The sequence below is a fragment of the Choloepus didactylus genome, chromosome 20 (genome assembly GCF_015220235.1).
Source record: "Choloepus didactylus isolate mChoDid1 chromosome 20, mChoDid1.pri, whole genome shotgun sequence".
NCBI classification, from domain to species: Eukaryota; Metazoa; Chordata; class Mammalia; order Pilosa; family Megalonychidae; genus Choloepus; species Choloepus didactylus.
Window position 1 is genome coordinate 38373247 of NC_051326.1, and position 23896 is coordinate 38397142.

The following is a 23896-nucleotide window of genomic DNA, read 5'->3' on the forward strand; positions in this document are numbered from 1 at the left end:
ATCTTTCCAAACATGAGGATCATTGGGGCAAACAATAAATGAATAAAGTGACCTTCATGGAGAGAGAATGGGAATAGTGGTAGAGAGAAGTGTACTGGAAAGCAGGAAGCTGGGGTTCTAATACAATTCCCTATTTCGTTAGCAGTGAGACACCAGGCAAGCCACTTAACTTCTTTGGGTAATTATTTCCTCATATGTAAAATGAAAGAAAGATACTAGCTATTCTCTTAGTTCCCTTTTAGCCCTTTCTCTAGGATTCTAACTTGTAAACACAGAATAGTTCACATTTAAATTTACTCTACTAAAACTCTCTCCATTATTTTCAAAACTCCTATGGAAAACTTCAAATCAATACCATCAAAAATATAAAGGAAGAATATGTTGAACCTTAACTTTAATATTTACTACCTTGCATGCTGTAGGGAAATTATCTTACTTTCTGGAAAATTTTTTTGTTCTACTATAATCTCATTATTTAAAACTATCTATGTAATCTTAGTTTTAGGGGTTTTTAATTTCATAATAAAACTCCAGCTGAGTTGAAATTGAGCGTGCATGCTCTTAGCTCAAGAAAAAAATTTATGTTCTGAAAAAGTTTAAACCCACTGAGCCAGTTTAAAAACAAAAATAAAGAGTTGGGAAGAGAAATACAACGGGCAGTCAACAATGAGCAAAGAAGCTTGAACTTATGATCTCTGGGGTAGAGTTCAAGTAAAGCTCAGTTCACACATACCGCATTCAGAACCTCAAGTTCCTCATATTGAGGGATGAACTGATAATCTGATTTTTATTCTACATAGAGGAATCCGAAACAGCTTCATAGGATAAAATAAAAAGAGTCTTAGAGACTCCACAATGAAAAAGCGTCCCTTTTACATAATTCTCTGCAGAGCTGGATGGATACTGGCCGTTTGTGATACTGGCAAGTTTTCAAGGCTGCGAGGATGAGATGATGGTTTTCTATTGATTGGAGATGTGAGGTTAGGGACCAATGTGCCAAGATACCACATTCACAATCAATCTTTAAGAAGCAGCAACATTTGGGTTAGCTATTGGGGTGGTGTCTTAGCCTGACAATGATGACAGTGACAATAATAAGTAGACAAGAAAGTCAAATTTTCATCAACACATCATATTAATTACTATGTTACTGTTTTTTTTAAATAATCATTTTAAATTCATGGTTTTCAATTTATTTAAAGTCATTTGTTTCTTAGAAGACCACAAAGATTTTCCCGTCCCTTATCCCAGAGAATCCTATCAGTGCAAGTCTTAATATAAGTATCTAGATTCATTTTTTTCTGTTATTTAAGGCAAATACCTAAGTCACTATCGTTTCACATACAATAAAGCCGTTATGATATTCCTGTTGACAGGCTTACTGTGACATGGAAACAAGTGGTGGTGGATGGACAATTATTCAGCGACGTGAAGATGGAAGTGTTGATTTTCAGAGGACTTGGAAAGAATATAAAGTGGTATGAATTTTCCTTAAACCATCTGAAAATAAGTAATTTTCTTTGTGAGAACTAATTTTCAAGATTTTTAGAACCTTAACCACAAATCCAAAACTAAACAATTATTTCTGACAGAACAGTTCTTTTAAATTGGTATTTCAGTCTTTCTCATTAAAGAATTATCACGTCAATGTAATGCCAACTATATATCAAAACAAAGACATGCAAGCACTCTGCTTGCGTTAAAGGTAGCCTCAACAGTTTTTGGTAAGTCAACTGTTTCATAGTGCTTCACACATCTACAAATTTAGCTGTTTATACTTATGTTTCCACAGATAGTTCTCCAAGTAGTTTCAATTATTTGAATAGTAATTTTCTTACAGTAACAGCTTAGTTTCTTAAAACTGACGTTTTTAAAATCTGTGTTCCTATGTGAAATACCCAAATTTTCACAGTATGGGAAGTTATGTTCAAAGTTTGATATTATTCTGTGATAAATGGATAGCCTGTTAATTTCAATATATAAAGAAAAAATAAAGTAACTGAATTTTACAACTTGGATTACAGGGATTTGGTAACCCATCAGGAGAGTACTGGCTAGGAAATGAGTTTGTTTCCCAACTGACTAATCAGCAACGCTATGTGCTTAAAATACACCTTAAAGACTGGGAAGGCAATGAGGCATACTCATTGTACGAACATTTCTCTCTCTCAAGTGAAGAACTCAATTATAGGTAAGCAAAGTAAACATAATTGAAGAAATGTCAAGGATTTGGTGGGTGATTATTCCAGAAAGTGAGAACTACATTTTATTAAACAGAAACTAAACTACTCTTAGACCACCTTAACCAGGAAAGAATCTTCTTTCCTAGAATTATTGTGTTCAGGTAAGTTTTTCTTATTTTAAAATTATAATTTCAGTTATAACATTAATAGAAAGGAAACTTCATGAGACAAGGAATTTGTCTGCGGTGTTTGCTCTCGTATTCTCAAAGCCTAGAAGAAACGTACTAGGCAGATAAATAATGGGCATTCGATAACCATTTGTAGAATGAGTAGATATCAAGATTCTGCCTTATAACATGTCATATCAGTATCATAACAGATGTATACGTACAACAATGTTTTCTTCCAACGCGTTTAAAAGTTGACATCTATTTTTTTTGCAGTTTAAACATATATCATTATTAGATTCAATCCCAAGTTCAGGATCAGTTGCCAAATTTAAAAATGGCAAAATTGGATAGATGCTTAGTCTACTCTTCTACTCTTTGCTGTGGAGAGTATACCAGATTCACAGTAATCCCTTAGTATTTTTCTTGTTCCTATCCATTTGGTAACAACTTTGAATGTTATAAGAATAGCATGGGCAACCCTGACTATGAATTTACTTTCTAGCTCTAAAATGCCATGAGCATAGAGACAAGAAACAGCAAAGGGACTGAAAGAACATACCTTGACAATCTACAGTGTAAGAGAAGTATGATAAACTACACATATATTATATATTATATAAAGTACACAGAGCTACTCAGAAATGTACAGGCAATGGTGAAGGTAGAGAGAAGTAGAAGTGAGATTATATGTAGTGTGGCACCAAAGAATTGGTTTGAGACAGTGTAACAGAATGGTTAAGTCACCAACACAGCTTTGATGAAGCAAAGACTGGTAGTATTTGGTGAAATAAGAGCACACATTATTAAAAACCTCCTCTGAAGTCAGAAATAAATAGAATGAAATTCAGTAAGAATTTTACAAACTTCATTATCTGATCTACAATTCCATCTAAATCTCATTAATGTCCAACTTAGGCCCTCTATTCACATAGAAATTCCAAAATCCGTATAGTTAGGAAAATAAATATAATTTTAAGTTTCTTTATCTGGCTTCCTAGGAGAGGATCACAATGGATAGCAAAGAAAACTGGCTGAAAGTCAAGTTGCCTGAATAACTACCAGAAACTATATAATATATAACAATGGATAAAATTCAGAAGCATGTTTCAAAAACATGTAATTTTCAACATGCATTGATATGACTTTTTAAAACTTTTTATTTTGAAATAATTTGAAACATACAAGAAAGTTGCAAAAATAATACAGTAACAGTACAAAGAACTCCAGTGTACCCCCTACCCAGATACTCAGAGTTACCGACTATTGGCATTTTGCCACATTTCTTCACAAACCTCCCCCCCCTTCTATCGTCAATCTACTCTATCTATTTTCTAAACACTTGAGAGTTAAAAAGTCAGTGACAAATATTCCATTAATTTTCATTACAGAAATAACGGGGTTCTCTCAGAGAAGCAATAACTGATATGACTGAAAAGATAGGTGTTAGGACGTCACTCTAGTTCCAAATTTACTCCAAAGAGACCAAAACTTCAGTGAATTTTGAGACATAAGTTGTCTGTCATTATTTTACCTCCAAGTTAAATATTTTTTCAACTGGAAAGAGTTAGAATCTACAAAAGTGGAATTAAAAAAAAAAAAACAAAAAACAAAAAAATAAGGATTAGAATGTTTGCATAAGAAGATTTTGCAAAATGGGTCATCACCCCTGGATGCTAACATTATAAAAAATATTTTAAACTGAGACAGTTTTTAACAGATATTTCTTTTAGAAATGTAATCAATTTTTAGATATGCCATTTAAAAAAACCCACTAGTTTAAAGCTTAGTTTACTTGGTAATATAAAATAGAGATATTGCATCTAAAAGTTGTAATATCATGTTTCTAATAAAACATGATATAACTGTGATAAGAGAATTTTGATGGGATTAAAACTTCTAATAATTACAAATGTTCCAGAAGACCAATTGTAATGTAACAGCAGTTTTTTTCCCCTGAAAAAAATGTCCCCCAAATGTTAGAAAACTGAAAAATATGTTATAAGAAATAGAGAAATGCATCAATAGAATATGATTCTTTTCAATAAAACTAAAAACTACGTGCATACTAAACCCTAAAAATTGGTCACTTTTCACAAATATTGTGGTAGTTATGTACAAACATTGTGATTTAATTATTAAATACTGGAATGACCTCTTCCTTTACTCTACTGTTGTATCAAAAGGAACTGATAACAATTTAAAGCAATTTCAAGAATGTGAGTATTTTTAATAATCAAATTTTAAACAGAAGTACTTTAAACAAATGGGCCATACAACAGAAGGATCTAAAATTATAGGACCTTTCTAACAGAGACTGATAAATAATTGTATTCTCCCTTATTGTGCTTGCCTTTAGGGGGATTTAATAAATTCCATGAGTACTAAAATTGTTCCAGGGAGACAGGAGAGTCACAAGGGAAGAAAAGCAAGGGAAGTAGTTAATTTCAAACCTACCTATGATTAATGTGAGGCAGCTAAAAAGAAATTAAAGTGTTTCAAAATATCAAAGATGATTAGAACTTATTATATTAATATTTTGCAGCAGGTATATAAAGACTGACCAAGGGGTCAGTCTCATTTTTGAAACATGTAGGATAACACTGAAATTCAGAAATTTAATCAATGCTTTAAGAAGAAATTTTTAGGGCTACTATATTTATTTTTTTTTAAAAATCTAAGTCTTTAATACAAAAGTAATTTAGAACCAACATTTATGAAGAAATTTTATTTGATGTGCTCCCCCCGCCATCTTTTCACAATTACTTCCTCAATAAACAAACATATCTGTTAAGGTGTGCACCAGGGTGAAAACATAGCAGAGGAGGTAGGCACATCTGGTACAAATCCCAACTCCTCCACTTACTAGTTTTGACTTTGGATAAGTTCATATTTATGAACCTCAGTAACTTGATATATAAAAACAGGGACAACACCTAACTCTTAGGATTGTTATGAGCATTAAATATAATAATATCCATGTGAGTGCATGGCACAGCTTGGTTTGCAGATCCTCCATAAGTGATCCTTTCCTCTCTTCTCTGCCCTCCTTTCTAACATCAGGTCTTGGAAATCATATTACTTTCAAGGTGGTAGTTAGTACATTTTAGTGTTTTACAAAGATGAGCATGATTTTTGGACCTAAAGTACAATTCTCCTGCCAACATTGTGGGATTTTATTTTGCAGTTTAGGCAGCCATACCATCCAACAGGCTGTGAAGATTCAATGCTCCAGGGCCCAAGAGTATGACACTCCATTATATTAACAAAATAACATCACAATTCCACACATTCATATACCATAATACGAAAGCTTGCTCTGATCTGTATTGTACTAATCTGGCAATGGGTTTTGCTTGTTTCTAGCATGGTTAATGGAAATTTAAAAAAACAAAACATACCTTTCTCCTCTCTTCCTTTATATTCTTCTTGGCACAGAGACCACTGATGCCAGTTATATTTTTGCAATATTCTAAACGTATGAGATATTATCTAGCGTCTATCTAAATATTACATTTATTCTTTTCTCAATGTTGAACAGGTTTATTACATTAATATAGAAACAAGCCAGAAGGATTTATTTTCTACATGGTTTGATAGATTTCTACTTGAAACTCAATGATCATTCCTTGTTGCCTCCTCTTTCTCCCTGCCCCACATTGAAAAAATTTATGTTTGATGTGTTCCAGTCACCTTAGGCCTCTCATTTTAATAGAGGAGGATGATTGGAGACCTGGAAGGAGGATCCTCTCACATTGTATTTTCCCCTCTTCTGTTTATCCGAAAGCAGCAGGAAGATAAATTTAGGGCTACAGTCCCTGCTGATACTGGTGCAAGTAATATGCATTGAAGGTTTCATGAAAACTTTCCTCTTTGCCTAAGGATTTGATGATAAGTTGGTTCCTGTTTATACCAGTGCAAAATATTTTGCCAAGTATATGCATTAGAACACTAACAAGTACAGACGCAGTTTCTGTGAGATGGAATTCTTCATTATAAAAAAGTGTCAATTACAGTAAAATAATAATCCAAGCCAATTACTTTTTTTTTTTTTCCTTTGCTTACAGGATCCACCTTAAAGGACTTACAGGGACAGCCGGAAAAATAAGCAGCATAAGCCAACCAGGAAATGATTTTAGCACAAAGGATGCAGACAATGACAAATGTATTTGCAAATGTTCACAAATGCTAACAGGAGGTAGGAATGACTTTTCTCATTCTTCCTATTTGTATTGGCAAGGAAGAATTTCATATAGTAAAAAGTTGGCAGTTTGGACTTCAGAATGTGATTGGTAAAAATGTTCACAATTTCATTACAAGACATACCTAGCTTGATATAGGCAAATTTGTTTTCCAAGGTTTTTTAGTTCTAAATAAGAATTAAGATATTGAGCTAGAATTGTCAGTAGGCCAACAGTACCTCTTCAGGACCTGCTCCAGGCAAGCAGAGGAGACATATTATATGCAGCAAGCTCTCTTGAGTTTGTGCTTGCTATATATCAGAAGTCAGAGAGATGGTTTAATTTTATTTTGCTTTATAAAATAGTTAACCTGCCATCAAAATGGCAACCAAAATAATTATCTACATTCATTACCATAGAAATGCTTCCAATTAATATGTTTTCAGTCAAACAAGGAAATTGGGTAGTCTCAATGGGCAAATAGTTTTTTTTTTTAAGGATTTCATTGATATATAGCACAAATATTTAAACCCAAAGAAACTAACCTACTTGATTTTTAAGGGCATCAAATTAAAATGAGTCACTGTTACTCTGGATTAAGGGCTTTCTTTTTAGGCCCTTGTTTTCTATTTTTCATGTTAGATTACTTTAAAATGAAAGTGGAAACCATATCCATAAGGAAAAGACTGTTTTAATAGTCATTTAAAATGACTAGGTTGGTATTGAGAAACATTTAAGAGTTCAATGATAGGAACCAACAGCTAGGAAACATATTATATGAATTTTTAAAAGTTTAGAAATTGAATAATGGGAACAGATAGATGTGACTGAGACAAGAAAATGTCTGACAAATGCTGTAAAGTTAGATCTTGAAAACACTGAAAGATTTAAAACAGCAACAATCATTCTGCCAAGAGTACAAGCTGCATATAAAGAGAAACAGGAAACTGGAAGGCTTAATTTGTAGAGACCATAAATTGTACTACCAAAAATTAATTCATTGTTTACCCAGGAAAACCAAAAGTAAGAGCTGTGGTCAATATATTTTATAAATACAAGGTACTAAGTGAACAAGTAAAAGATCCAAGCTTATAATGTATTAACATTTCAGTTAAGACTCTTTTACAGTCAAAAGGAAGATTTATGTATGAAAATAATTTGAAATTCAGTAATTTTTAGTTACTTAGAAATAATACTGAAAGAATGAGTTTCCATTAAAAAAAACCTCAATCATATGGTTCCTTACAGAATTTAATTACTATTTGGTAACATAGATCTTCACTATTAGCCATAATTATTTCAATGAGAGAAAGTTATTATATTGATTTTGTAAACACTGCTTGTTTCCCTCACATTGTACCATAATAATCCCTTTAAAATCAAACTAAAAAGAGTAAAAGGTAGGAGGACCAAGTATATCTAATAATTTTTTTCCAGTTTGCCATTCCTATACCCTGAGCTCAACTGTCTGTTTTAGAGAGCGGTGGTTTTTAGACCACCCATATATTACAAACTACTCAAGAATAGGAAAATTGAATAACCAAGGAAACAATATATTTATTTACCCAAATCAAGATTTAGGTCTGAGAATGGTACTGGAAAAGAGACATGGAAGAAGAAAAGGCAGCCCAAGAGAGAAAATAGAGAGGTCTAGAATGTAAAAAGGCCAAATTTCAACCAACGGTCTGGACCACAAATACACTAACCTAATGATCAGCTAGATTTTTGAATGGATAGTAAGTTCTATAGTTGAGTCAGACAACTGCCTTTAGAACAGACAGATCCATAAATGTGCAATGTCGATTGGTTGAATATTTTAAAGGATTGTGGAAAATATACACAGACTTACGAAATCTACATTAATCAGAATCAGTTTAAGTCACAGGGCTGTTACCACCAGGAAAGAATTTAGGGGTGGATTTAACAATTGGCAATCACAGTTCAATGTGCAAACATAACATATGTATATTTTTTTGAAAAATTTTTTTTTAAGAAATGAAACATCACAGATACAGCTAAAGTTGTCCGACCAGTACAATTCCCTTCCTTCTCCTAAGGTACCCAGTGAACTGAGGATCATTCAAATTATGTTCCTTTAACTACATAGGTAGCAACAATTTTTTATTGTTTTTTTTTTATTTTAAAAATTTATCTAATTTTCCCTTCAATGTTTCTGAGATTTATTTAGATTAATACCTGAGATCTAGGTCATTCCCTCTTACAAACCAAAAGCATCTGGCATTCTCCTGTGTTTAACTATAGACTTTAACTACTTGACCTCAGCCAAGGCATGAAGATGTATATCTGGACCCCACCCCCTGCCCGACCCTGCTGTGCTAAATGCCTCTTCTTCCACATGGCTTTGGCTTAATGAGCACACCACTCCAGCTTTCAATTTCCTTTATGTTCCTGGAATGTGGAGATTTCCTGTATATCTAGCTTCACTGAGTAGTTAAAAATTTGGGTTATACTGCAACAAATTATTTTGGTAGCATGAGGGGAAGCTTGAATTCATCTAGTCCACCATGTTGCTGGAAATGGAAATTAATCATGACCTGTGTGATAATCATCAAACAATTCTTCAGTTTCTTATTTATCCACTTTGAATCATATTTTTATCAAATTAGGATTGTGGACGATGGCCTACTTATTTGTGTGTATAAATAAGTGGCCTATACACATAGTAGTAGTGAAAAGAAGAAGAAAAGTTTGTAAAAACAGTTGCCATAAAAGAACTATGATTTAATCTGTGAAAACTTGGAAAGTCACGCTTCTCATTAGTCAGTGCAACACATTTGCATATGCTTACTTTAAATACACAGAATGCAAAGAAAAGATTAGCTGAATATTTCTAACTCAGTGGTGAGATAGCATTACCTAGTTCCTAATTCCCTTTGTTTTTTATTTTCACAGGCTGGTGGTTTGATGCATGTGGTCCTTCCAATTTGAACGGAATGTACTTTCCACAGAGGCAGAACACGAATAAATTCAATGGCATTAAGTGGTACTACTGGAAAGGATCAGGCTACTCGCTCAAGGCCACAACCATGATGGTCCGACCAGCAGATTTCTAAATACCTGTACACACCTGACGAATGGTGTGTTGTACTATTGTCAAAGACTTAATCCCAAAGTACTGAAAGACACAGCTGCATATTGTTTCCTTTTTCACCCGAGACAACATGATCTTGGGTGCTGAAGAGAGTAATGTGCTCCAAATTAGAGCTCCGTCATCCTTATCACTTAAACCTGCATCACTCAACGGATCAACGCATCACCCAGAACAAGCCATGACCTGGTTATGTGATCTGGCAGAACACCCACGTGGAAAATAAATTTAAGGCTGAGAATTAGACTGACAATTTACAGACCTTGTTGTCACAACCAAGAATGTTATATGCAAGTTTATCAGTAAATAACTGGAAAACAGAACACTTATGTTATATAATATAGATAACCTTGGAACTGCATTCTTCTAAGCAATGTTTATAGATTGTGTAAATATCCATATGTCCTGAATTCAGCATCAATATCATAATTAAAAAGAAGAAAAAACTCATTTTTAAAATTCTCTAAGCCATAAATATATATCCAGGGTTTTTCTGAGGAGTGCTTATTAATAGCCTAAAATTTGGAGAAGGAAAAAAACATGATTAATGCAATTTTCACTCCTCCTCTTAGGTGTGTAAAATTTTTATTTTGAAAACAGCATATTTACATATGTGTTGATAGCTCAGTGTTAAGTTAATGTCCAAATATGTATTTCAAGTATATATGGTGAAAACTTTCAGGATCCCTAAAATTATCAATAGGAACATGTTATGTATCATTTAGTTTATATGAAGATTGTATTATTTTGTCTGGCTGGCTATTAAATATATAAAAATATTTTTAGTAATTAAATATAACTTATTAGGTGAGATGACTACATTTAACTTTTATGATAATATTTGCAATTTTGTAAGTTGGTTCTAAAACAAACAGATTTTGCCTCATGACAAGAAAAATCTAATTTTTAATTATGAAGAAAATTATACATTTAATTCCATGACAACTAGACTTTACTATCTCTTTCTCACCATTCTAATACAGAGGACTTTTTTCTCTTCTAGCAAGATGTATTTTAGAGAACTAGATTATAAGTTAATTTGTGGTTAAGAGAAATCTTCCATTTAAAACACAAAATTACACTTCTCCAACTATAGTCACCCCGAAAATTATTTAAGGAAAAAATAATTTGTACTAATAAGAGTTTGTGTGTGTGTCTGTAAACAAGCAAACAAAAAAAAATTCCAGAATGTAAAAAAAAACAAATTGCAATGTTTACAGAAAAGTTTGAGAATTCAGTTTTAAGCTCAGGATTGCAAAGCCAAACTCAAAAGGAGTTTTAATTCTTTCTGAATTTTTCAAAGTACAATTAACTATAACAAACATTTATTTAATGCTCTATATAATTTAGAAGGGCTCTCTCATATATTCATTTTTCAGTCAGCTGCTAGAAAGCATAGAGCCAAATTTGCAACCAACATGTACCTCATGTCTGTCTTCATCTTAAACTGTTCCACCATTATTTTTTCTTTACTCCAGTTTTCTTGTCTTATTTATTTTATCCCTCCATTGTCACAAAACTTAATTTTAGCACACATTGCTATGTATATTGAGTCAACATATGGCCTCTGAAAGATTGAATATACTCTGCTTTTTCAAACATGTTATACTTTCCCAACCAGTTTACTAATTAAGCAAAGAAGCAACCCATCTTAACATTGAAGGGGGTTTTATAAATTCACCAGAGGTCTTACAACTTTGTATCAAATTAAAAACCATCTGATAGAAAGAAAATATCAAAAGACAACAGTAAGTTTCTATGATCTCCATAACCACAATGACAGATACGGAAGTGGGGAAATGATAATACAAGAAAAATTGGCAAAAATATACATAACTTAATATATACCGATTCCCTAAATGTCCATGTAGGCAAGTAATATGAATTTCAAAGACAAATCTCATTATGTTATTCAGTGTTATAATAATCTCATGACAAAAAATGGGGAGAATTTGTGTTTTTACTTTATACTTCAATTCCTTACATAGTATTTCAAAAAAAGACTCGTGCTGCGAGGAATTTTTATTCCCCTTCAGAAAACATTTGAAAAGTTCAAAGGAAATCAAAATGACAATCTTAAAACAAAACAAACCAATGATTTAGATAGCTATATTATTAGAGAGCAGAGTTCAAACTTTTGTTATGTTTTAGTCATACGGCTTACTCAAACAACTAAAATACAAGAAGAAAGATGGGTTGCAGATAGAAATTATCACTTATCATTCAGATATTACTCATTTGAAAGAATAAATGGTTACAAAAACAGCTAATTTTCTAAAAATCCAGGCCAACTTCTGCACAATCCTTGAATTACCTGCTTAATTATTACCTAATCTCTAGAAAAAATTAGAAACTAGAGTTTCTCCATGAAGCATCTAGAATCCTCAGAAGTCAGTAAAGTTGTGGCTGTGTTTAAGGAAAACATTAAAATATAAAGACCAAATAATAGGGCTAGCAACCCAAAATTCTTTTATATCTATTAGTTCTAAATAGGGCTAGAAACCCAAAATTCTTTTATACTTATTAGTTCTAAATAGGGCTAGCAACCCAAAATTCTTTGACACCAATTAGTTCTATCTCTATTAACAGTAAAAACATTATTTTTTTAAACAAGGATATAAAAGGAATATAGTCTTTTTTCACTTTTGTTTTTTTTCAATCCTGAGGAATTTTATAACTAAAAATTTTTTAGATTGCATTACACACTATTTAATTTGCAGAATGTTCTCACGTTTGTTCTCACAAATAAATAGGTAAAAAAAATTAAGGTCTGTGAATATGCCTTTTTAATTATGCAAATAATGGTTCTTTGATTTAATAAAAAGTTGCATTTAGTCCTAATTTCCTGAGAATACCAAATTGTTTTTATAATCATAAAATCACATCTGACTTACAGGAGCTGCAGGGAAGTAGTTAGAAAGTTCAAACGGCTCCTCAGAAATCCAGTGACCCATTTCCAAAGACCACAGTACCTACAAGGGATACAACAAGTAGAATACTTATTATGGGTTTATTAAACATTCAGTGGACAATAAACCAAGATTCACTTTGAAGACGTAGCAAAAATAAAACAAAACAAACAAGTAAACAAAACCCAGCAGCTATCCATTCCATAGTTCTAATATAGATATTTTCTTGAATACCCAGTGTCTTCAGAATCTTCGTATTGCACAAATGTTATGAATATTAATAAATATTGGGTTAAGAAAAAAATTCTCTTCGTGACTACAGGTCTAGACTATCATCCTAGTGATGCCAAATATGTAAACATGTAAACTTTTCTAAACATCTCTAACACTATATTAAAAAAAAAATTCCAAGTTCCCAATTTATGCAATCATCTATAGACATTCTTCAGTAAAAATTCCAGGATTTTATTAAGTTTATCCTAATTTATGCAATCATCTATAGGCATTCTTCAGTAAAAATTCCAGGGTTTTATTAAGTTTATAAAAAATAAATTAGAAAAAGATTACAACCTTACATTTTAAAAATGAGGTTTAGACTTGTGACTTTGTTTCTAGCATTGGCTACTATTTTCAGAAGTTCTCCATAATACATTTGAATATTTAGTGATTAGTAAAGGAGAAAATATTTCCCAGTCCTTGGAAGAGTAAAATCTCTCATAAACAAGACTTTATTACTAACACTATTACTATTTTAATCCATGCATTTTTAAATGATCAAATGCCCTCATTTTTAATAATTCATCAATGATGTTGGAGATTTTGAAGTCAACTCCTTGTATGACCAAACTCTCTGAAAAATCTGCATGTTTCTATATAACATGCAGAATTTTACAAGTAAAATAATCAAAGTGAATTACATAACTGGTTTATTTTTCATCTGCAATTTTATTTCTTATATTCAGTGGATCCATTTTATTTTCTATAGTTGCTACATAAAGCTTAAGTTCTTTTTGCTGAATTAACAGTAATGAGGCCTACCTCTTGCATTTTTGGTAGTTTTTAAGATTGCAAACCATCTATGGGATATCAGTTTTAAACATTTCCTTCTTTATATAATCAAAGGAGAATCAAGAAAGGTTCTACAGATAAGCTGACATTTTAAGATAGAGACACTGGGAAAGAGACAGGGAATTCCACCACAGAGAGTAACATGTACAGAGAGGATTGTAAGCAGGTTTTTTTAATTTTTTAATTTTTTTTTTTTAGTTAGAGTAGAGGGTGCTTTGGAAAAAGTGGTAAAAATATGCTTGGTTAGATCCAGATGTAAGGTATAAAAATATAGTCTGTTCCTATCCCTGTGTGCTTAGTGGCATTAGTGCATGGCAAAGAAGTGTTGGGTGTGAGAATCAGAAAACAAGCCAGATAAGACAGGAGAAATCTTCAATTAGACCTGTGTGTCCTCAAATATTTTGTCATTTAAGCCTCTTTTTGTTTTCCTCTAATTTTATCGTCTAAACAACATTACCAAAAAAAGAGAGGCATTTTAAATAAGTCTAATGAAAGAAAATACCAGTAAACAGGCTTAAATTATGTTTCTATCTGGGTGGTTAAAAACATTTAAGTTACAAACTATCTTACTTTTCTCAGCCAATGTATATTGTCATTTACTCAATAATATATGTGATTCTCTACAATAAGTGTGATTCTCTACACTCATATAATTAGCCCAGGTAACAAACTGCAAAAAATTCCAAATTCACATTCATTTTAGACATGAGTAAATGTAAAATAGTACAGTGAGAGATATAATGTACCAATGAGAGAATCCAGGGAACCAGTCTTTAAAATGTGGTTCTTGAGCTCAAATAAAATCCACATTAAAATGTGGAATTAATATTGTTCAGATATAGCAGAAAACACCAATTTGATTGTAATAAAATCATCAACTCAGAGTGTAAACTTTTTGCTTTTGTACGTTCATTAACTAAAGTTGTCTTTACCATAACAGAGTGTTCAAAATAGGGAAACATCTACTTTGTAAGATCACAGGTAAGTCTGTAAGTGAATTGAAGAAAAAAGGTTAACCTGACATAGTTCCCATAAAATATATGATAGAACAAAAATAATTGAAAAGTTAAATGAAGGAAGGAATGTGGTTGCATGAATGCAGAGGATCCAATGCCATGTCTATTGCTTTTAAGGGAGGGCAAAGAGTTTTTTCCAATATTAACTGACATAGAAATTCAGCATTTTATATATAATATATTATATAATGAATGATATTTCTGATATACTTTAATTATAATTCATTAAACCAAGAACATTTTTTTGATGAATTTAAATAGGAATCATTTTCTTGCTTTATTATCAGATTAATAGCTACTGATGGGACAACTTTCCATAATGTAGGAAATTACCCAGTTAATTCCAGGAAAACCACAAAAGTCTCTCCCATTTTATGCATATTTAATCATGTACTTGAGCACAGTGTGGCAGTGAAGCTAACGCGAAGCCAAATCAGAAAGTGTCATTGTTATTAAATGCATGTGCATAAATAGCTGAGTAGCATCACACAGAATGAAGAAAATGAAATAGACTTTTGGTTAAACAAAGCAAAATGAACATACAGTTATCTCTATCATCCCCCAATACTCAACTAAAATGATGGAATTAAAAGGAATGGGAAGAGAGTCCATAGTAGACGAAATATGATAAGAAAATTTGGGAAGCTACAAAGCAGACAGACAGATAGATAGACAGATAGATAGATAGATAAATAAGCTAAAACCTACATCTAGAAAAGGAAGTCAACAGGAAGCAACTGAATTCCCTCTATATTCCCAGGAAGGCTGAGAGATGGCTGGTACTAGATACCTCTGAAGATATGTAGAACAGGGCTAAAAAGCAGCAAACCTGTCTTTCCCATTTCTTCCATCCTCTGGAAAAAGACAAAAGTAAAACCAGAGAGACTTTTTTGAGAGCAGCATTGAGAGGCCATATAGTGAAAGCATGCTCTACTCTAGTCCCGAGGCAGGACATGGACTACTCAGTCCAAGAAAAAAAGATTTACAAATACGGACATTTGTAAATGAATTCCTTTGTCAAATATCTCCATCCACATCAGACTGTCAACAGTGAAAAAGAAAATAAATTCCACTCAGGCAGAGTGTCAATCAGCATTTCGGCACCTCTTCATTAAACATTATTTTATACCTATTTGAGAAAAGCCTTTAGCATGAAAACATAAACCAAACCAAATAAAATTAGATGAATCAGAGACAATACAATGAGCAGAAAAATCTTTTAATGTAAGTTTAATATCTTCAAAGAGAAAAGTGATTACATTTATGAAATAAAACAGGATGCTATAAAAATGAATATTCGCAGAAAAAAGAGACTTCTTGGAAATTAAAAATACGGTAAAACTAAAACATTCAATAGAAGACCAAATGAAGTTAAAATTTCTCAGAAACTAGAATAAAAAAGACAAAACAATAGAGAATGTGAGGGAAAATAAATAAAATTAAGGGATGACTCCCAAGGATCTAATGTCTAATAGAAGTTGCAGAAAGACAATAGAGAAAGAGAATAATATATATTTTTTTAAATGGGAAATTTTCCCTGAACTGTGGAACATAAGCTTCCATATTATAAGGATTGTATGTGCACAGAATAATAAGTATAAAAGGAACTACACAGAGACATACCATAATGAATCTGCATAACAGTAATAAAGAGAACAACTTCAAGAAGTAAAAAACAGGCCACAAAGAAATGGCAATCAAGTGAACTTAGGAACCCCCTACTTCAGAAGTCAAGCCCTCCATATTGAGGCTTGCTTGGGTGAAAGTTATGGCTGTAAAGAGGAGGCTGAGTCCACCTATAATTATGCTTAGGACTAACCTCCAGAGAACCTCTTTTGTTGCTCAAATGTGGACTTTCTCTCTCTAAGCCTAACTCTGCAAATAAATTCATCACCCTCCCCCTGACTTGGGACAGGACCCCCAAGATGAATGAAACTTTCTGGCGACGTGGGACATGGATTCTGGGAACAAGCCTGACCCTCGTATTAAGGGATTGACAATGCCTTTTTGACCAAAAGGGGGAAAAGAAAGGCAACAAAATAAGGTTTTAGTGGCTAAGAGAATTCAAATAGAGTCAAGAGGCTGTCCTGGGGGTTGCTCTTATGCAAGCTTCACCTAAATGTCAAATGACCACAATATGATAAGCGAAGTCAACAGTAGTTGCAAAAACCTTAAAGAACACCCGGATCCCTATCTGAGACATTATAAACGCTTTGCTTACTAAGTTTATTCTTCAGAAACTTAAATCCTTCAGAGTGCTCCTATGTCAGCTAAGTCCCCAAACCCAGAAGCAACAACCTCTTTAAGAACGTCAACTAGATGTATCTCCTTTGCTCATAAAGTTGACACCCCTTTTCATCATGAACAGGTTAGGGTGGTCACTGCCTAGTCATTCCTAAAGATTGGGAAAGTGATTAAACTAGAGGAAGGGGTAGCAACAGACAAGATGGAATTTAACAAAGGATTATGAATACTGAATCTTTATATAATTTTCTTTTTCTTAGTTGCTAGGGTATTAGAATAGTTATAAGGAAAGAATTGAAATGGTGGAACTGTAAACCATAGCATCCTTTTTGTATATATGTTAGATTTCACAATAAGGAAATAATTGAAGCTATGGTACTTTAACTAATAACAACTTTGGAAATTTCCTATAAATCTACTTGTTAAATCAAACTTTGAAAGATACTACCTTTTTGTATATGTTATATTTCATAATAACAAAATAACTGAGACTATGGAATGTAACATATAATATTCTTTGAAATTTGCTCTCTAACTACTTGTTAAATTGCACTTGGAAAGTTATCACTTATATATATATGTTATATTCTACAATAAAAAAATGACAAAAAATATACCACTAACTCTTCAACAGCATTAATAACAACATTTAATAAAGAGCTAAAACACAATGGAGCAATGATATTCAAACTGGAATTCTATAACCATCCACATCATCAATCAATTGGGAAATTACAATGAAGACATTTTCAAATGGGCAAGGTCTCAAACTTCCTATTCATCTTTACTCCAAAATGAGGGGGGCAAATTAGGAGCAAGACATATACAGGATCCAGGAAATAGGGATTAACAAAGAAAAGAGAGACAAAGGGAATTGTTGGGATCACAATGATGGGAAGTTTCACGATAACTGCTATGCTATAGGCCTAGAGAGAACTGGGCTCAGTGGAGCAGAATAAAAGGGTTCATAAGTGGCATCTCCAAGGAAAATAAATGGAATTGAATAATAACATGATGTGTAGACAGATGAGAGGAGAATTATAACTCTTTTGGATATTTTTGCATTGAATTAGTGTTAGATACATAGAAAACTAAGCAATCAAAATAGTTGGCAGTTATTAACTCTGGGAACAACAAAAAATACATATCAGAAATGAAATATAATCATAGTGCCTTAAATGGATCAGCTCAGTTTTCAGAATCACTCACATATTTGTGTATGTGCCAGTGTAAATATACATGTATGTGCATACATAAAATTTTGATCAATTTAATGTGGAAATATCTGTTGCACATTCTGTGTAGAAGGGTCAAGGTGTACTAAATCAAGTATCCTGGTATTAAGAGTGAGAACAGGGTTGTGACCCAGCTGCTGAACAGATCAGCCAATTAGCTGAAGCGCAGACTGAGTCCCTGAGTCAGATGTGGCTAGAGTCAGACATAAGGATAGAATATGCAGCATCCTGCAGGCCATAACAAGCATTCTCTGATTATCATTAAGAGTTATAGAGGAAATCACTGAGTATTTTTAACTTTAATAAAGCATTATTTAATTTGTACATTATGCGTGTATACTGTAATACAGATAACATTTATTTATTTTGCCATTGAGAGGCTTTATTATTCAAAGTGTTTGATCGTATCTTATTGTAATATGTTCAATATTATCATACTATATTCTTTACTGAATTAAAACAGCAATGGTTCATTAAAAAAAAAAGTATAACCACATTAGGTGGATGGGAGAGGGGAAATGTGGGAAGTAGAGAAAGACAGCTGTACCTTGATCTTCCATAGAAGGAAATCTGTAGACAATGTCTAAAAGTTTAAAGTTAAAAATGGCCAGAAATGAATTTTATTTAGAAACATGTAGGTCAAATATCAGAAGCAACACTAATAAAATTGAAAAAGTTTTGAGGAGACTCAGGAATGGGAACCAGTAAGGCAGGGGAGTGCTGTTTTTTCATTATTAGCCTCATAAGTTATACTTGATTTTTTAAACTTTTTATTTTGGATCATTTTAGACCTAGAAAAGAGTTGTAAGAATAGAACAGAGTTCTCATTTACCCTTTACCTGGATTACCCTAATGTGTGAAGCTTCCAATTTTATTTTTCTCTCTCAAAATTTTTTTAATTAATTCAGTTTTATTGAGATATATTCACATACCATTCAATCATCCATGGCGTATGTTCTAGTTTGCTAATGCTGCAGAATGCACAACACCAGAGATGGATAGGCTTTTATAAAACGGGGGTTTATTTCACTACACAATTACAGTCTTAAGGCCACAAAGCGTCCAGAAAACCTCTGTTAGCTGGGAAGGCAGCTGGCATCTGCTCCAAAGCTCCGGCCTCAAAACGGCTTTCTCCCAGGATGTTCCTTTCTAGCAAGCTTGCTTCTCTTCAAAACATCACTCCCAGCTGCACTCTCTTTTTTCTCTTTGAGTCAGCTCATTTATATAGCTCCATCGATCAAGGCCCACCCCGAATGGGTGGGGCCACGCCTCCATGGGAACATCTCATCAAAATTATCTCCCACAGCTGGGTGGGGCACACTCCAAGCAAATCTAACCAACACCAAAACTTCTGCCCCACACAAGACTACAAAGATAATGGCATTTGGGGGACACAATACACTCAAACCGGCACATTCCACCCCCTGGACCCCAAAATGACATTATCTTTCCAAATACAAAATAGATTCATGTCATCACAATATCACAAAAACTTAAATCATTTCAGTAACAAAAGTTAAGTACAAAATCCCATCAAAATCAATTTAGGCGTGGTCAGTCCCAAGGCACAATCTTTCTTTAGCTGTGGATCTGTGAACTTAGAACAAGTTATGTGCTCCCAATATACAAAGGACAGACATTCATAGGATAAACATTTCCATTGCCATAAGGAGAAACAGTAAGGAAAACAGGGTTAACAGGACCAAAACAGTTCCTAAAACCTGCAGGACAAACTCCAGTAGATTTCAAAGTTTGAGAGTCATTAACAGAACAACGTTGCATCCTTGGGGCTTGAGAGAGCGGGAGTCTAACCCTTCCCAAGGGCCTTTTTGGCAGCTGTTTCTTCTCCAAATGCTTGGGTGAGTGCTCCAACATTTCCACACACTGGGGAGACCACCTTCTCGGCTCCACCCTCCTCAAACCTCGGGGCAGCTCCCGGATTCCCTTCCATCTCCGGGGCACATGCTCAACCCCTCCAGAACAGTGTGGTGGCAGCCAGGCTCTCCTCAATTCCCTGGAAATGTGCTCCACCCTCTTTGGGACCTCGGGTGGCAGAACTCTTCCAGAGCATCAAGGCGGAATGCCCGCCCTCGACCTCCAGGGCAAACTCACCCTTTCCATGCATGTGGGCTGCTCCGCTCTCCCAGCCCGAGACCTCCTGACTCCAGACCTCAACCTCCATGGCTCTGTCTTTGAAGAGATTTTTCCTTTAATTTTTCCCTTGTCTGTCTCCTCCAGTCCAGACCGGCAATGGCTCTGTCTATAAAGATCTCGCAAAAATTCTGTTGGCTTTGCATGAAGCACGCAGGGGTCAAAGCCATCAGACAATAGGACTTTCCACAAATCCTTTCTGCTTAACTCCTTTTCCAATCTTGGCTTGTACTGAAATGGCGGCTGGGTTCCATGTTTGGTTACATCCTCATGTTGGGCTGTAGCTTCTGGGATTCCACCCCCTGGAAGCCTGTAATTTTCCAAGCCATCAACTTCTGGTTTCTTTGAACCCAAGAGTTCAGTTCTAAGTTTATCTCTCTCTGCTCGCATTTTACTATAAGCTGCAAGGAGAAGCCAGGATATGTCCTCCACACATAGTCTGGAGATCTCCTCAGCTAAATATTCCAGGTTGTTGCTTCCAGATTCTTCCTTCCATCTGACACCAGGACTCAATTTTGCCAAATTTTGTGCCACTTTAAAACAAGGATCACCTTTCTTCCAGTTTGCAACAACACATTCATCATTTCTGCTCAAGTCCTCATCAGAAGTATCTTTAGAGTCCATATTTCCACAAACAGTTTCTTTAAAGCAGTTTTGCCCTTTTCTATAAAGCTCCTCACAATGCTTCCAGAATCTTCCCCTTATCCATTTAAAAAGCCGTTCCAACATGTTTGGTATTTGCAAACTCAGCAGCAAAAGCACCCCATTTCTCTGGTACCAAAATCTGTTCTAGTTTGCTAATGCTGCAGAATGCACAACACCAGAGATGGATAGGCTTTTATAAAACGGGGGTTTATTTCACTACACAATTACAGTCTTAAGGCCACAAAGCGTCCAGAAAACCTCTGTTAGCTGGGAAGGCAGCTGGCATCTGCTCCAAAGCTCCGGCCTCAAAACGGCTTTCTCCCAGGACGTTCCTTTCTAGCAAGCTTGCTTCTCTTCAAAACATCACTCCCAGCTGCACTCTCTTTTTTCTCTTTGAGTCAGCTCATTTATATAGCTCCATCGATCAAGGCCCACCCCGAATGGGTGGGGCCATGCCTCCATGGGAACATCTCATCAAAATTATCTCCCACAGCTGGGTGGGGCACACTCCAAGCAAATCTAACCAACACCAAAACTTCTGCCCCACACAAGACTACAAAGATAATGGCATTTGGGGGACACAATACACTCAAACCGGCACAGCGTACAATCAACTGTTCACCGTACCGTCACATAGTTGTACATTCATCATCCCACGATGCCGGGTCCAGATTCATACCCAGGAGTCATATCCTGCGTTGCCAGGGAGATTTACAACCCTGGGAGTCAGATCCCACACAGGGGAGAGGGCAGTGAGTTCACCTGCTGAGGTGGCTTAGCTAGAGAGGGCCACATCTGAGCAACAGAGAGGTACTCAGGGGGAGACTCTTAGGCATAATTATAAGCAGGTTTAGCTTCTCCTTTGCAGCAACAAGCTTCATAAGGGCAAGCCCCAAGACAGAGGGCTCAACATACCAAACCATCAATCCTCAATATTTGTGAGAACACCAGCAACAATCCAGGTGAGGAAGTCCAACACTTCCGCATTTTCCCCCAGCTCCTCAGGGGGGCCCTGCATATATATTTTTATTCTCTGCCCAAATTATTTTCTCTAAATTGTTTTGCCTGTTCTAATTTCCTTGCAATTAGAATCAACTTGTCAATAGCTTGATGGGATTGTGATTGGAACTGCACTGACTATAGATGAAAGTGGGGAGAATTGACATCTTAAAAATACTGAGTTCTCAAATTCATGAACACAGTAGCTTTCTCCTTTTATTCATGTGCAAACTGAACTCAACTTACTAGTTGTAGGAGGTTTTTTGTAGTTTTTTTTGGCATTTTCTATGTAGACAAAAATGTATGCTATGAATAGAGACAGTTTTATTTCTTCTTTTTCTGTTTGTGTGCATATTTTTTATCGCCTATTGCACAATGCAGAAGAAGAATAGCGAGAACATTAAAGTTGCTTGAACTAGTTTGTGAGGCAGATTAATTTGGTTTAATCTAATAATAGATTACTGCCTTACTGGTTCCCATTCCTGATTCTCACTCAAAACTTTTTCAAATTTATTAGTGTTGCTTCTGATATTTGATCTACATATTTCTAAATAAAATTCATTTCTGGCCATTTTTAACTTTTAACTTTTAGGCATTGTCTACAGATTTCCTTCTAGGGAAGAAGGAAATTGTTCTCATGTATAAATTAATGCATCTAAGGAAAGTCCAAGTTATTTAAAAAGTGATAAAGCATATACTGTTATCCAATATTGGTTCTGACTAGTGGTCATGGTGCTTTCAATAACTGCTTCAACTTCCTATTCCCCAATAAATAATTACAAAATTTGGAGTGATCAAAAGTATCAAGGACTAAAATCAGTAAATGCCACTTTACCAACAGGGACAAAATTAACTTTTCTTAATATATCTATTAATTTCTTAATATTTTCTTAACTGCCTAAGAAATTTCCTTCAGCTGTTTATGAAAAAATTAGTTTACTCACAAGGTATTTAATGAACAACTCTAAACAAGTTGCTTATTTTAGTTTTCTCATTGCTAAAGTAAATACTGTGCAATAAGTTGATGTAAACCATGGGAAATTAATTGGCTCATGGTTTGAAGCTGGGATAAGTCCCAGATTGAAATGTCAGTAAGGCAATGGTTTCTTCCTGGAGACTGGTGATCCTGGCTGCAAGTAATCCTTGGTCCTTGATCTTTCTGTCACATGGCAATACACACAGGAGAGTCTTCTCCTTTCTCTTCCAGGTCCTGTTGACTTTTGATGTCTTGTTTCCCATGGCTTTCTTGCTTCCCATGGCTTTCTCTCTATCTGTCTGAATTTCATTTTGCTTATAAAGGACTCATAATAGGATTAAGCACCACTGTGATTGACTTGGGCCACACTTAACTGAATTAACTTCAACAAAAGGTCCTACTTCCAATGGGCTCACAGCTACAAGAATGTATTAAGTTGAAGAACATGTTTTTCTGGGGTATATAGCTCAAAACTACCACAGTGCCCTAACTTTCTAACTTAAAAAATTTTTTTTTTAAGAGAGAAAACAATACAGAATTATTTCAATGTACAAATGATGAGAGAAGGCTGGGATTAAAGAAAAAAAAGCAACTTGTAAGAGGTGGTGCTTGAAAAATTTAATGACCCCATTTGACAAGGATTCTCTACAGGTATAAAAATTACAATTGTACCCTGAAGCTGGTTTAACTCATTTGAAAGCATCACTGATGGTGCTGAAAACATTTACTACCATTCATAATTTTTGAGAAGCATAATTTCTATACCTGCACTTTTAAATTTATTCCTGATTTCTAAATAGTTATCCTAATCAATAATTGTTTTTGGACATGTTTCCAGAGCACACTATCTATCATACGTTAACTGTTAAGTTATACTGCAGTTGTGGTTATACAAATGCTTATGAGAACACAGCTGGTAAGAAAAGAAAAGAGGCGTTTGCTTTGTGGCAAAAGCCAACAGTATTTTAAACACAAAAGTAGTACATGTATAATTTAAACAACAGGTCCCACTT

At 34.3% G+C, this 23896-nt stretch overlaps 2 protein-coding genes across 3 annotated transcripts in view; one reads left to right on the forward strand and one right to left on the reverse strand.

The window, feature by feature from the left end:
• The window catches only part of ANGPT2 (angiopoietin 2), a 59337-nt gene extending 48886 nt beyond the window's left edge, over window positions 1–10451 (forward strand). For both annotated transcript variants that reach the window (XM_037812574.1, XM_037812575.1), the window contains exons 6-9: window positions 1377–1478; window positions 2025–2191; window positions 6418–6548; window positions 9445–10451. In XM_037812574.1, the coding sequence (XP_037668502.1) occupies window positions 1377–1478; window positions 2025–2191; window positions 6418–6548; window positions 9445–9605 (561 nt within the window). In that variant the 3' untranslated portion in view covers window positions 9606–10451. The remainder of the gene's footprint in view (window positions 1–1376; window positions 1479–2024; window positions 2192–6417; window positions 6549–9444) is intronic.
• MCPH1 (microcephalin 1) overlaps window positions 1–23896 on the reverse strand; it is a 320845-nt gene that overhangs the window by 146766 nt on the left and 150183 nt on the right. Inside the window, 1 exon segment of the mRNA XM_037812573.1 lies at window positions 12535–12612. Coding sequence (XP_037668501.1) covers window positions 12535–12612 — 78 coding nt within the window.